The 12203-nt window shown below is 42.4% G+C and overlaps 1 protein-coding gene across 2 annotated transcripts in view; it reads right to left on the minus strand.

The window, feature by feature from the left end:
* Window positions 1-4844: 4844 nt before the first annotated feature.
* Sybu (syntabulin) overlaps window positions 4845-12203 on the minus strand; it is a 67632-nt gene continuing 60273 nt past the window's right edge. For both annotated transcript variants that reach the window (XM_052161467.1, XM_052161468.1), the window contains 3 exons: window positions 10464-10667; window positions 8331-8480; window positions 4845-6603 (listed from right to left, as the gene is read on the minus strand). In XM_052161467.1, coding sequence (XP_052017427.1) covers window positions 5502-6603; window positions 8331-8480; window positions 10464-10667 — 1456 coding nt within the window. In that variant the 3' untranslated portion in view covers window positions 4845-5501. The remainder of the gene's footprint in view (window positions 6604-8330; window positions 8481-10463; window positions 10668-12203) is intronic.

Below are 12203 nucleotides of genomic sequence, written 5' to 3' on the forward strand. Positions count from 1 at the left end.
AAGGTCAGCATGGCCCTTTGGGAAAAATCTTTTCTTATAAATTGAAATGTTTGCTCACCTAACCTTAGGAAGCATTTAACGTTTGCTTTGATGTGGTAGCGTTTGTGCAATAGAGTGGAATTGTTCTTTTTGTTTCCATTTCCCTGTCTGTTTGTACACCCACAGGCTCACAAATTACTGAAAGCAACTCTGAGGCACTTCTGCCTGCCCGATCAGATCCTCTTGTTCGGAAAACCAGGCAGTGTCTTGGGCTTTCAGGAATCAAGCATACTCCATACGTTTTTTTCCTTCCAAGGAAGTCATTTGAGAGACTGGTCTGAATAAAAGCGGTAATTTCCCACAGATTATACATGCTGACATTCTAAAGAAGAGGGAGGGGAGTGGGAAGAGGCAAAGAAGAGGAAAAGAAATAGGCGGTGCAGGATCCCTATCCACCTTTGTGACAGTTTTATTGTGCACAGGATATACAACGTTTAGGGTCACAAATTTTCTTTGAAGCTTTTAAATTCTGGGAAGGACGAGAGGAAGCAATTTGCTGCAGGTGATCGTCTGCCTGCCTCCAATTTCCTAACAACTGTGTGGTGCGTAAAGATCTTTCCTCATGGTAGTTCTTGCTCTAGATCCATCTTGAATTGATGGCAAGGTGGAATCCTGGTCTTAGATGACAACATGAAGCAGATAGCACAAGCAGGTTTATAATTTTTTAAAGTAAATATGCCTTAATTTAGCAATGACTAAAAATAAACCAAAGGAGGGGCTGCGAGGAAGCAGCCAGTATCCAGGTTCTTAGTGTGGGCTGGACCGACCGCAGGAAAGGACCTGAGTCAGTCTGGCTCATTATTTTGGAATACTTCCGAATATTCATGTCCCTGAATAGCTTTCCCTTCCATTTCAGCCAAATCCCTGTACTGCGGACTAGAACTGCAAGATAAGTTACCGTGTAAGAACACATATGCGTGCCTCCCAACCGTACATTTCAGTAGATATGTTTCTCAGAGAGAGCCCTCTTCATCGTGTATCCTTACAAGATCCTTCCTAGACTTCCTTTCTTCAATTAACCCTTTGTCTGTCATCAGTTTCTTTCCATTCAGTGATTCACTCATGATCATGATCAAACTCAGGACCTGGTATCTCCTCGTTGCTATTGCACATTGTCCTTCCTCCCTTCAGAGTAAAACTTAAAGCAAATGACAGCAGACTGGCCACACACTCTGATTTCCACTTCTTTCATTCACCTTTTTAGCTGTTGTTGAGAATTTCTTACACGAGGAACTGCATTTACATCATTTCCACCTCTTGCCCTCTTCATTTCTTCTGATTTCCACTACTTGTGAAATTCATGAGCTCTTATTTAATTATTACATGTACATACACACACATAGGCCAGTTATATATATATTATACACACACACACACACATATATATATATGTATATATGTGCATGTGTGTACATGTGCGTATACACTCTCCTAACAAGTTGAAGAGAGGTTTCCATGCCTGACACTGGGATTTTTGTTGGGTAATCTATAGCTCTCTTAGGAGAGCATTTTTACTCCATGTGACATAATTCCACACAAACTGTACATATGTATATATACATTTAATAATTTACATACACGTGTATGTAAATATATGTGTGTGTATGTGTGTGTGTGTGTGTGAACATGGTTCCCTATATCTTTTTTCAAATAGTGGTATTATTCCTTCTACCTCACTAGTAACCGTCCCTCCTCATTTTCCCCATTTCCCCTTTCATAGCACCTGTGTCCTAGTAGCCCCCTCTCTAGAAGTCCTCATTCCCACCCCGTGGACCTTTTTAACTGTCCTGAACTCTACAGTTATATCATCTCTGAAGATTCAGAGCTAGGATCCATAAATAAGAAAGACCAGGGGTCTTGGCTACCTCATTAAGTACATAGTCTAGTTTCATTCATTTGTCTGAAAGCATGACTTCATCTCTACAGCTGAATAGATTTTGTCTGTGTACCACACCTTTACTATTTCTCAGTTGAAGAGCATTTAGGTTGCTTCTGTTTTGTAGCTATTATGAATAGAGCAGCAGTGACTGGAGGAGGACATCAAACCCTTTGTACATGTAGATCAAGTCTTCTTGTGTGCCTTGTTTTCTAACTGGATTATTGAGGGTTTTTTTTTTTTGTATTCCACCTTCATAGAGTTCTTTTCAATACTCATATATATTTAATGCATTCAGTTTTTACATCCTGAATTATGTTCATCATTTCAGTCAGTTGTATATTTGTGTTTTCATAAACATCATTCAGGAATTTATTTCTAACCCTTTTTTAGTTCATGAAGATATTTGTTTATATCTTAAGTTAACATTACAAAATCTTTCATGTTTATGACTATAAATTCATTGACTAAATAATCTATATAATTCTCATTGGCAAACACTGCTATAAGGTATTTCTATAGTGGGCTTGGGGGGCCTGTTTTGGCCTTTTACATCGTTTGCGATTTTGTGATGGATTACTTTCATTGATTGTTTGTCTGATGTGAGATTCTAGCCTGCCTCTGCTTCAGGAGCTGTGTGACCAGATCCAGGACAGGAAACGTGGGGGAACTCATTAGAGAAGACCAGGGTGGAAGCTGAGTGGTTGAAACTATACCTGGGACTGTGGGCTTGGTGCAGAGGGAGGAGGTTTGGGGGAACTTAGGAGGCAAGTTGAGTGGACTAGGTGTACATCTGGAATTAGGCCTGGGAGTGTGCTCTTGACATGGGCAGTCTAGGTTCTGGGCTTCCGTTCAGTCTTTAAGCTAGTCCACTCTGGCCTCCATCCCTTGACCTGGCATTCATTGTTGTCAGAGCCAGTGAACACATTATGGCCTTTACATTAAGAATCTTCTTTAGAGTTTTAACGCCCCACTCGGGTCACTGTTTCTCCTACTCACCCCATTCTCCCAGCTCTCCTCGTCTTGGGGGCAGCTTCTTCTCTAGCTTTATCTGTTCTTCATCCCTTCCTTGTGTCTAAATGTGGGAATAAGGCAAGACTTAGTATTTGGCCTTCGTTCTCATTTCTTGGATGATTCCTTCTGTTCTGTGTTTTAATTTCTATGTGGAAGAAGGAGCCCCAGATGTGTAGCTAGCCTTGGCAGTTCCTGGGATCTCCATGTGTATATACACAGTCATTTGCTTGGCATTCTCACATAGCTATCTTAGTAGATATCACAGGTTTTTTGAATCTTTTTTTTTCAGCCAAATTTGATTCTCTTGAACTCTTCGTTTTCAGCAAATGATACTCATTGGTGTTGTTGCCCAAGATGAAAACCTTGAGTTATATTTAATGTAGCCCTTTTTCTTTTACCTTTCCCTCTTACCTGCTACTTTATCTTTATTCAACTTAATCACCTTATCTACATGTCCTCATACGAACCAGCCAGCTTCCTGTCTACCCTGCCATGCTTCTAAAACATATAGGTTGAAATCTTTTTTACCTTGTGGGTCTTAACATTTGTTTTCTCTCTCTCTCTCTCTCTCTCTCTCTCTCTCTCTCTCTCTCTCTCTCTCTCTCTCTCTCTCTGTGTGTGTGTGTGTGTGTGTAACATTTTACTCATTGTTTCTCATCATTTAGTCATGATGTTGCTCAGAGGTATCTTCCTTAGCTTTAGCAATTTGTGTCTCTTGGCTCAAGGCACATACCTCAGCCTAAAATTGTGTTAGAAAGCATGGAAGCACACTCCTTGCCTATTAGTGACCAACTAAGTAAAGCAGCTAACCGGCTTGTGAGATCACAGTTAGTGGCTATTGCATGAATTATTCTATAATGATTTTCAGATCTGTGTGCCAGGTTCTTTTAAGTTCTTGACATCCATGCATAAGACAGAACACAGATCCTTGCCCTGTTCACAGAGCTAGCATGTCGATAGGAAATATGGGTAATAAGCTATTAAAGGTACAAATAAATAATGTCAGCACATATTTAAAGAATTGTGGAGGAAAAGGTTTGGGATGAGAAGCTACTTTCCAGATGACCTCCATTTCTATAGTAAGGCATTTTCATTGCTGATACTTAAACTCTTGGCTCTGAAGATGAACTTAGCTTGAGCAGTTTTGCTCTCTGTGACTTTTTAGCTCCCTATTTATAAAGTAGAGCACCCACTCACTCCTCAAGACTACTAAAAATCAATAATCACTGCAGATCTCCTCCATCCACCTCAATCCTATCACTGAACGAGAAGGAGGATGGAGAATAGGTGCCACTCTTAGAAATTTCCCCCTCTTGGGACTCTACCAAGCTTAAAAAGCCACCCACCTTCCCCAGAACAAGTTCAAACAGGCTGATTATTTGTGCAAGCAGCTCCATGCCTTATTTAAATAAACAGAGCTACCCCCATTTTCTATATAATGCTCTTCGAGGATGGACATATTTACCTTCTTTGCTTAAGAATTTTTATTTTTAGGTGTGTGAGAGACAGAGGGAGAGAGGAAGGGAAGGGAGAGGGAGAAAGGAAGGGGAGGGGAAAGAAAAGAAAGAGAGGGGAAGAGAGGGGGGAAAGGAGGGAAGGGAAAGGGTCTTTGTGAGTGGATGCCACAGTATTATTAGGTCAGAAGGTGGTGTGAGCCCCATGGGTGCTGGTAGCAGACCTGAGGTCCTCCACCAGAGAGGTCAACTTACGCTCTTAACCACGGAGCATCTCTCCAGGCCTTCATTTTTCTTTTAGTCATTATTTTTTCTTTCTCATTTCTCTGCTTAGCTTCAGCTTTATAGAATCTTTTTGATAAAGAATGATCTGTTTATTTGTCTTATGTAGCAGTAAATTCACAATTACAGGAGACAAACATTTAAATGGAAACACTAATCTTTATTTTCATGCTGAAGTGTGTGGGTACAAACAGTTTCCAAAAAAACCACTATATATAATAAGCAAAAAATAAGTTAGTACATTGTAAATTTACACAGTTTCATCAACTGACAGGTATAAGAGCAAATGAGTCTTTTAAGACTTTGTAGCTACATTAAGTTAAAAAAAAATCCAAACACTCACTTTATCAACCTCAAGAAAGACATTAAAGAGCTATTCAAGTCTTCTTTGAATCAATTACACAAATACATTTTTATTTTTGGTTACAGTCCCCTGCTATGCACAAGACCATTGGAATGCTGGAACAATTACACATTTTTCAAACGGCACAAAGCAAAGCAAGGAGATAACATGCCAGCCTTTGAGAGGCTGTGGTGAAAGTGCAAACTGCATTTCCTCGTCCTGAACCACGAGAAGAAGAACGGGCACCTCAGACAACACCGGCAGGGGCATAAGCATGCTTTCTACACCACTCTGGTGGGACATCTACCAGAACCAGGTTTCCATGCCTTGGAAGAGACCTCTGGTTTAAACAGTGAACAGGCTTCAACTGACTATAGTGCAAATCAAATAGCGAGGAGCAAAACTGACAGAATAGAGACTTCCACTGACCCACCTGCCGCCGCTCTGCCTGGCATCAGGCCACGCAGATGCATTGGCACACAGTAACAACTAATTAGGTTTTCATGTGGAAAGCCGTGCGGCGGAGTGAGTGTAGGGCCACCACACAGCAACCCCGGAGCAACGCTCCTATGTTGTAGACGGGATCTGTACCCCCTCTCTGAGTACTGAATGCCCACAGAACAGTGGGTACCACAGGGGCAGCCACAGCCAGTAGATCCACCAAGAAACTGCTGCTCCAGTACTGCCTCACGACGCCTCCCTGAGACAGCGAGAGGATGCTGTCCAACCTTTCTTCTGTGTGGGCTGTGAAATCGAGCTCTCTCATGAGGCGATTTGCACCGGCTTCCGTAGCTGCCTTGCTGAATGGGATCTCCACAGGAGACAGAAGGATGGCTGAGTTGGGACTTCTTGGAGTTAAATCAACCATTAAGGCCGAGAGAGATTCCGAGAAGCTTTCCATGGAGTCGGCTCCAGATTCATCTGGGGATGCTGAGCTGGTGGGACACGAGTCCTGCAGCTTTAGCACACTCTGAATGAGCTCTGAGATGGCAGGGCTGAACGGCACCACGTCGGTCTGCACAGCCTGCTCCACCACCGCAATGCCATCTTCCTGGCTCACCAAGGGGAGAGCCTTGAGGGCTCGTGGCCCTGGAGTGGAATGAAGAAACTCCAGGTCACCGGACTCTGTGGTGGTGGCAGTCACCATCTCATCTAACAGATCTGTGCCCTCGGCCATGCTGTCTCCCACCAGAAGCTCACTGTCAGCACCTTCCTCTGTTACCTGCTCTTCCGGAGATAACCCATCTGCCATCTTGTCAAATGTGCTGCTTAGGGGTAAGCTTTTCTCTGGGGAATCAAAGGAAAAGTCTAGACACAGTTCATCCCTCAGGGAGCTGTTGTGTGCCATCTCCATGCTGTGAAGCAGAGACTCCAGTTTCTTGTTTTGGATGTTTATGTCCACAAAGTACTTCTGGATGCCTTTATCCTTATCAGACAAGCTGCTCCTCATCGTCTCGATGGCCTGTTTGAGCTGTTTAATCTCTTTTCTGGCTTCTTTGAGTGCCAGCTGCGCCTCCACGCGGTGGCATTCTTCCTCAATCCAGTCTTCCCTCATTCGTGCCAGCTGAGACTTGAGCTCCAGGATTTCAGATTCCCTGTAGAAAAGACAGGCACAGTTGCAAGCAAAGTCAACTTTGAAATAGCTAACAATCCACAGCAGCCGCACCACCCAAAAGAAGTTTCAGATTTGGATTTTTTGTTTTTTGTTTTTTTTTTGGCAAGTATTAGCCAGGGAACTTTCCCCTCTAATTGTAAAACAGCTAAGCTAATAATAGTAACCAGAACAGAATCAAAATAGCTGCCATTGTTTTCTTTTTGAATACTCACTGTAGAGCAACGTAGGTACCAAGTACTTTATTAGCATTATCCTCTATGCCAAACTTAGTATTTTGTGCTTTACTATTAGTTTCTTGGCCTACTTCTAACTCTGTAGTTTACACCATATATATATATGTTCATATATATATGTCTATATGTGTATGTATATATGTGTATATATATGTTTATATATAAACAGTTGTGAAAGAAAGTTCATTTCACTTTTAATTACCAATTAAAGAACAGCTGGAAAAAATCTGTCACAGTCTTGTATAGCCTTGTATATAGTCATTATATTCCAGTGATACTTTCTAAACAGTAAAATGTTATATGTTCAAGAACAGCTTTGTAAAAGTTTATTTTTTCTCATCTCAGAGAAGAGAATAATCAATCTGCAATATGTTGAGGTGACTATGAGATGGCTTACTGTTCACAATAACCTATTTTAAAAACTTCACCAAGAAATTCTTATATATAATTTCTTCAAAGTCAGTGTAAGCATATATTCTCAGGTTGCTTGTGAATACAAGGATCAATCAATCCACATCTTCACGTATCTGAGAGCACATAGTGTTGCTTCTTTGAGTTCAGCCTTGCCTATTTTATCAAGTTTTCCTGCTTTCTGATGCTTTCTCTGGCAAGAGCTCAAAACTTTCCTGGACTTTTCATGAATCACAGTGGTCCACAAAGCTCACCCCAGAGGTGAGCTTGGGTTTCAAGTCTCTTTCAATCAGGAATAAGTCAAATTAAATAGGAAGATGAAAACTCCCTGCCTCTACTGTTTGTCCAGTCCAGATTTGCCGGTCAAGGTAACGGATTCTTCACAGTATCCTGTCTGTGGCAACAAACAGGATGGAGACTGTCAGTTCCCAGAGAATGCAAATACTGTACCCACTAAGAACGCAGCTCTGTAGTTACAGCTAGTAGGTCTAAGAGTCCTGTCCCTAGAGGAAAACATGAAGCCAAAAATCTGGCTTGCTCTTAACATAGCAAAATTTAGGGTGTTTTTCCCCTTTTATCTGTGATAACATCTAGACAAGACTGTTTTATTGTTTAGTTTAGTTTTGGTTTCCCCCTTACGTCTTAACAACAGTCCAAGAATAATGAAGTTCTTCCTTCAATATAGATATAGCTGGCAGGAGTCACAGTGTTCACAGCTATCCATTCTCTCCAGAGATGATCAGGGATTGACTGGGCCACTGTGACCTGCTCTGCTGGAAGAAGATTGTTCCTACAAGTGTTTCTGCCATTTAAAAATAGTCATGTCCACACCCAGTTCCTATAACAACTGACCACACCCAGGAGAAAGGATCTCCTCTAACCTACTAGCTACCTTGGGCTCCTGCAACAGCAAAGGCAAAAACAATTATGAAATGAATGTGAAGACTTAAAAGTTTAATAAAATTATTTGCTTTTCATTCTTCAGTATAGTCTTGGTTCCTGTGCCACTTTCTGTGAAGAAGGAACTGCGCTAAGCCTCCCGGTGTGGGAAGTCCAGATTTACCTCTCATGGAGTCGCCGCTCAGACTCCTTCAGCTTGGTCCTCAAGTGCCTCACTGTGACCTCCTTCTGCTGCAGAGGAGTCAAATACTGTTCTGGATTGGGGGGTTTGACACCATGATTTTCTCCACAAGACATGTATCTTCCAGACCTTCTGAGATAATTAAAGCAATAAGATGTTACTTTTTGCCTGTTTCCTTTTCTTTCTAAAAATATTTTATTTATTTTATACGCATTGGGGTGTTTTGCCTGCATGTATACCTGTATGTGGGGGGTCAGATCCCCTGGAATTAGAGCTACAAACATTTGTGAACTGCCATGTGGGTGCTGGGAATTGAACCCCGAGTCCACTGGAAGAGAAGACAGTGCTCTTAACCACTGAGCAATGTCTCCAGCTCTGTTTCATCCTCTACAGAAAGAAAAGGATGGTAATGGACTGGATGTCTGTGTGCAGCCACACCCTCAAGTTGGGAGGTAATTAAGATCATGGAGCTTTTGTGATGGGATTAATGTTCTTATCAAACATAAAGGAAATAAAGAGTAAATATGATCTGAGTGTACTATATACATGTATAAAAGTCTCAATGAAGATGTTATTTTATACCATTAATATATACAAATACAAATGTTTAAAGAGCTCCAGAGAGCTCTCTAGATCACTTTCTTTCTTGTGAAGATTCAATAAAGAGGAATCTCCAACACATAAATGAGTCCTCACTAGAACCTGGTCATGTCGGCTCTGTTTCAGACCCACTCTCCAGAACTGAATGAACATCTCCCTCTTATTTGTCACCCAATCTAAGCTACTGCTCTAGCAGTCCAAACAGACACACAATGGACAGCTAGAGAAGAATGACAACAGTGTGCAGGCACTGAAGTCTCAGAGCAGATGCCTGTGTCAGAGGACGGACTGTAACGCACTGGCCAGTCTTAGGGCTGATGGTTACATGGAAGACTGAGGTATATGTGTGTTTGTAGAAGGATGTTTCTGCATGCTAAGGCTTAGGAATGGTTTCATATGAGGTAGTACATGGTCGTCTATGGGTGTGGGTAATCAACGCAGATTAACATGCTGTGTTATATTAAAGAACAGTGTGAGGTGGGGAAGGGGGATCAGAAGGGATGGAGAGAGCAGAGTGACCTAATTTTCCTCACAGTTTGCCCCTGCCTAAAAGATCTTGCTTATTATTAGTCGATTTCAAACTGTCCTGAAGTCAGTGCCAGTATATGTGTGCTGATTTGATGAGAATGGAAAGTTCCTTGTTCAGAGGGAACAAGTCCACTCCACTCTTCCCAGGGTGTTTTGTGGAGAAGCACTCAATGTTCTGCAAACACAGCCCAGCTGGAATCTTGGCCTTCTCGGGCCTGGCTAAGCCTGGGCATCCCGGCTGTAAAGAGAGCTGACTAATGAGAAGAGGCTGTGGAGGGCTGCCAGGTTCTCCTCTAAGTCTGGACTCAATTCAAGCCCCCATGCTGCTCCCCCCACCCCCGTGCCTACACTCCACTCAATATGGCCCGTGTTCAGTTCCCAACCCTCCAAGCCCTCCTCAGGATATTCCATCTCTTCCTTCTCCTTCCCACCCCACCCCCACCTCAACCTACTATTAACTCCCTACTCACTTTTCAGATATTTTATTTTGTTAGTGTGGCCTCTCTGATCACTCCATCATCAACTGGACCCCTGCCCCATCTTTTACATATTCATATAGCAACAGATAGTTGCAGAATAATCTAGACTGGTTTTGTTGTTATTAGATAGAATCCTTCTTTGGCAGTGATCCTGCGGGCCATTTCTGTTCACTATTCTCAGTGTGGAACACAGAATAAGCATTTAATGAACAAACACTGCACAATTCCTCCCTGTGCCTAAGAAATGAGAACAGACCTTGTCACTGTGGCATTTCCCCTCCCCATCCAGTAACTGTTTGGACTGTCAGGTATTGTTTTAGCCTGTGCTGGTTTGTGTTCTTTTTGCATCAACTCTTAAAGGATTAGCTAACTGTGAGAAAGAAGAGAAGTGTCTTATTAAAGATTAAAGTAGGGAATCCAGAGTTACATGGTTTTTCCCACCTATAAGGAAAAGTGTCAAACTAGACAAATTAAGAAGCATGCAATTAGGAGGCAAACGGGGACTTACCTCATGACTGGACTACAATCACTTCCCTTGTAGGAGCCGGAGTTGCTGCTACTTGGAGAAGAAGGGGCGTAACTAGGGTGGACGTTACTGGGGCTCAGTGGATTCCTGCACAGCATAGACACAAGGTCTTTTTCCCTTGGGGATGGTGGGCTGCTGCCAGACTTGTGGGATGATGTTCCATTGCTCCGCCCATGAGGACCTCGGCTGAAAGAGCATTACAGGTGCTAGTTAGAGTCCTTGTGGCTGCAGATGCCAAGGTATTGTTCCTTTGCTCCTTCCTAAATCTGGTTATTGCTAAGGAAATCAGATTCCTCTAGTTAACTGGGGCATATGGACACTGGTGTGATCTTTATGAACACATTTTTTTAACCTACTTGGTATTTGCTCTCCTTGTATCATAAGCACAAGAGACCACCCCCTCTGCTGTTCTTTCAAACAGTTTCTATTTGGTGTTACTCCCTCCTGTAGGATGCTGATGCCTTTCTAGTAGGGAATTCGAATACTAGTGCCCATCCTTCAAGGCCTTCAATGCTTGTCTCCAGAGAAATGGCTAGATTCCTTAAGATGCTGCACAGCTCCAATTATTCTCCTAAAGACACCAATATTCCAAATGATTTAGCTTCCTGGACGATGTGTACTTGTTTTCATCTTTATAATTTTGAGCTTATCATTTTTGTTGTCTAGCATGCTTGCTGAAATGAGTTAACAGGGTGAGACTCTTGGCACTACCATTTACTGAAGATTTAGGAAAGCCACTTTATGCACACACACACACACACACCTACACAGACACATCACACAGACACAACATACGTACACCACTCTCACATATACATACCATATATCACACACACACACACACACACACACACACACACACACACACACACCATGAATACAAACTTTCTGCCTTCCTTGAAGAATTGGTTGGAAAACTAGCCTGATGTAGTACACCCCTGTATCTCTAGAACTTGGGAGGAAGAAGGTAGTTTAAAGTCATCTTTGACTATATAACAAGTTGGAGGGAGGGCCAATCTGCATTGCATGAGACCTGTCCTTTTTTTTTTTTTTTAATAAAATTGGAAAAGTTTACAAGTTTATTCCAGAAACTTTGTGTAACTTAGCGCTTGACTGGCATTACAGGATCAGCTAGTTTAGGTTTTTCCTGTTAATCTGGTTCCAGGGATTTGATATCTAGTAGAGTTGAAAAACATCCAGAGAATGTTGAAATTACTTAGGCAGGATAACATGTTCTATCAGGAGTATTGCTTGGTATTGCAGGAAAATTAAAAGGAAGATTCTCATGCAGCAGTACTGCTGTCTGAGCACCTCTTCTGTCTGTGGTTCTAAGTCAGGCTGACCCACTGATGCAGTTCGGTGCGAAGTGTGTGTATGTGTGAGCGCTAGTGCTGCCTGTGGGCTCAGTGCCTGCAGTCACTAGATTTAAATTCAAATGCAACCTCTACATGCTGTCAAGCAAGGGCACTGAACACTAATGAGCCCACCAAATTCTAAACTTACAAGTTCTTTCCTCTTGAAATCATTCAAATAGACTGAGTCTCCCTTTCACAAGGAAGGGGACACTTTATATGGAACAGATGGGCTGATGGCTTGGTGACAAGCCGACTTCAGCAGCCCGAGGGTGGGAAGCGCTTCATGCGTAGCTCAAAGGAACATGTCCTCTGGCTTGGCTTTTCTTTCTGTGCTTCCCTTCCAAGCCTGGCACTGGCGACTGTATTT

This window comes from Apodemus sylvaticus, chromosome 17, assembly GCF_947179515.1.
Source record: "Apodemus sylvaticus chromosome 17, mApoSyl1.1, whole genome shotgun sequence".
Lineage (NCBI taxonomy): Eukaryota > Metazoa > Chordata > Mammalia > Rodentia > Muridae > Apodemus > Apodemus sylvaticus.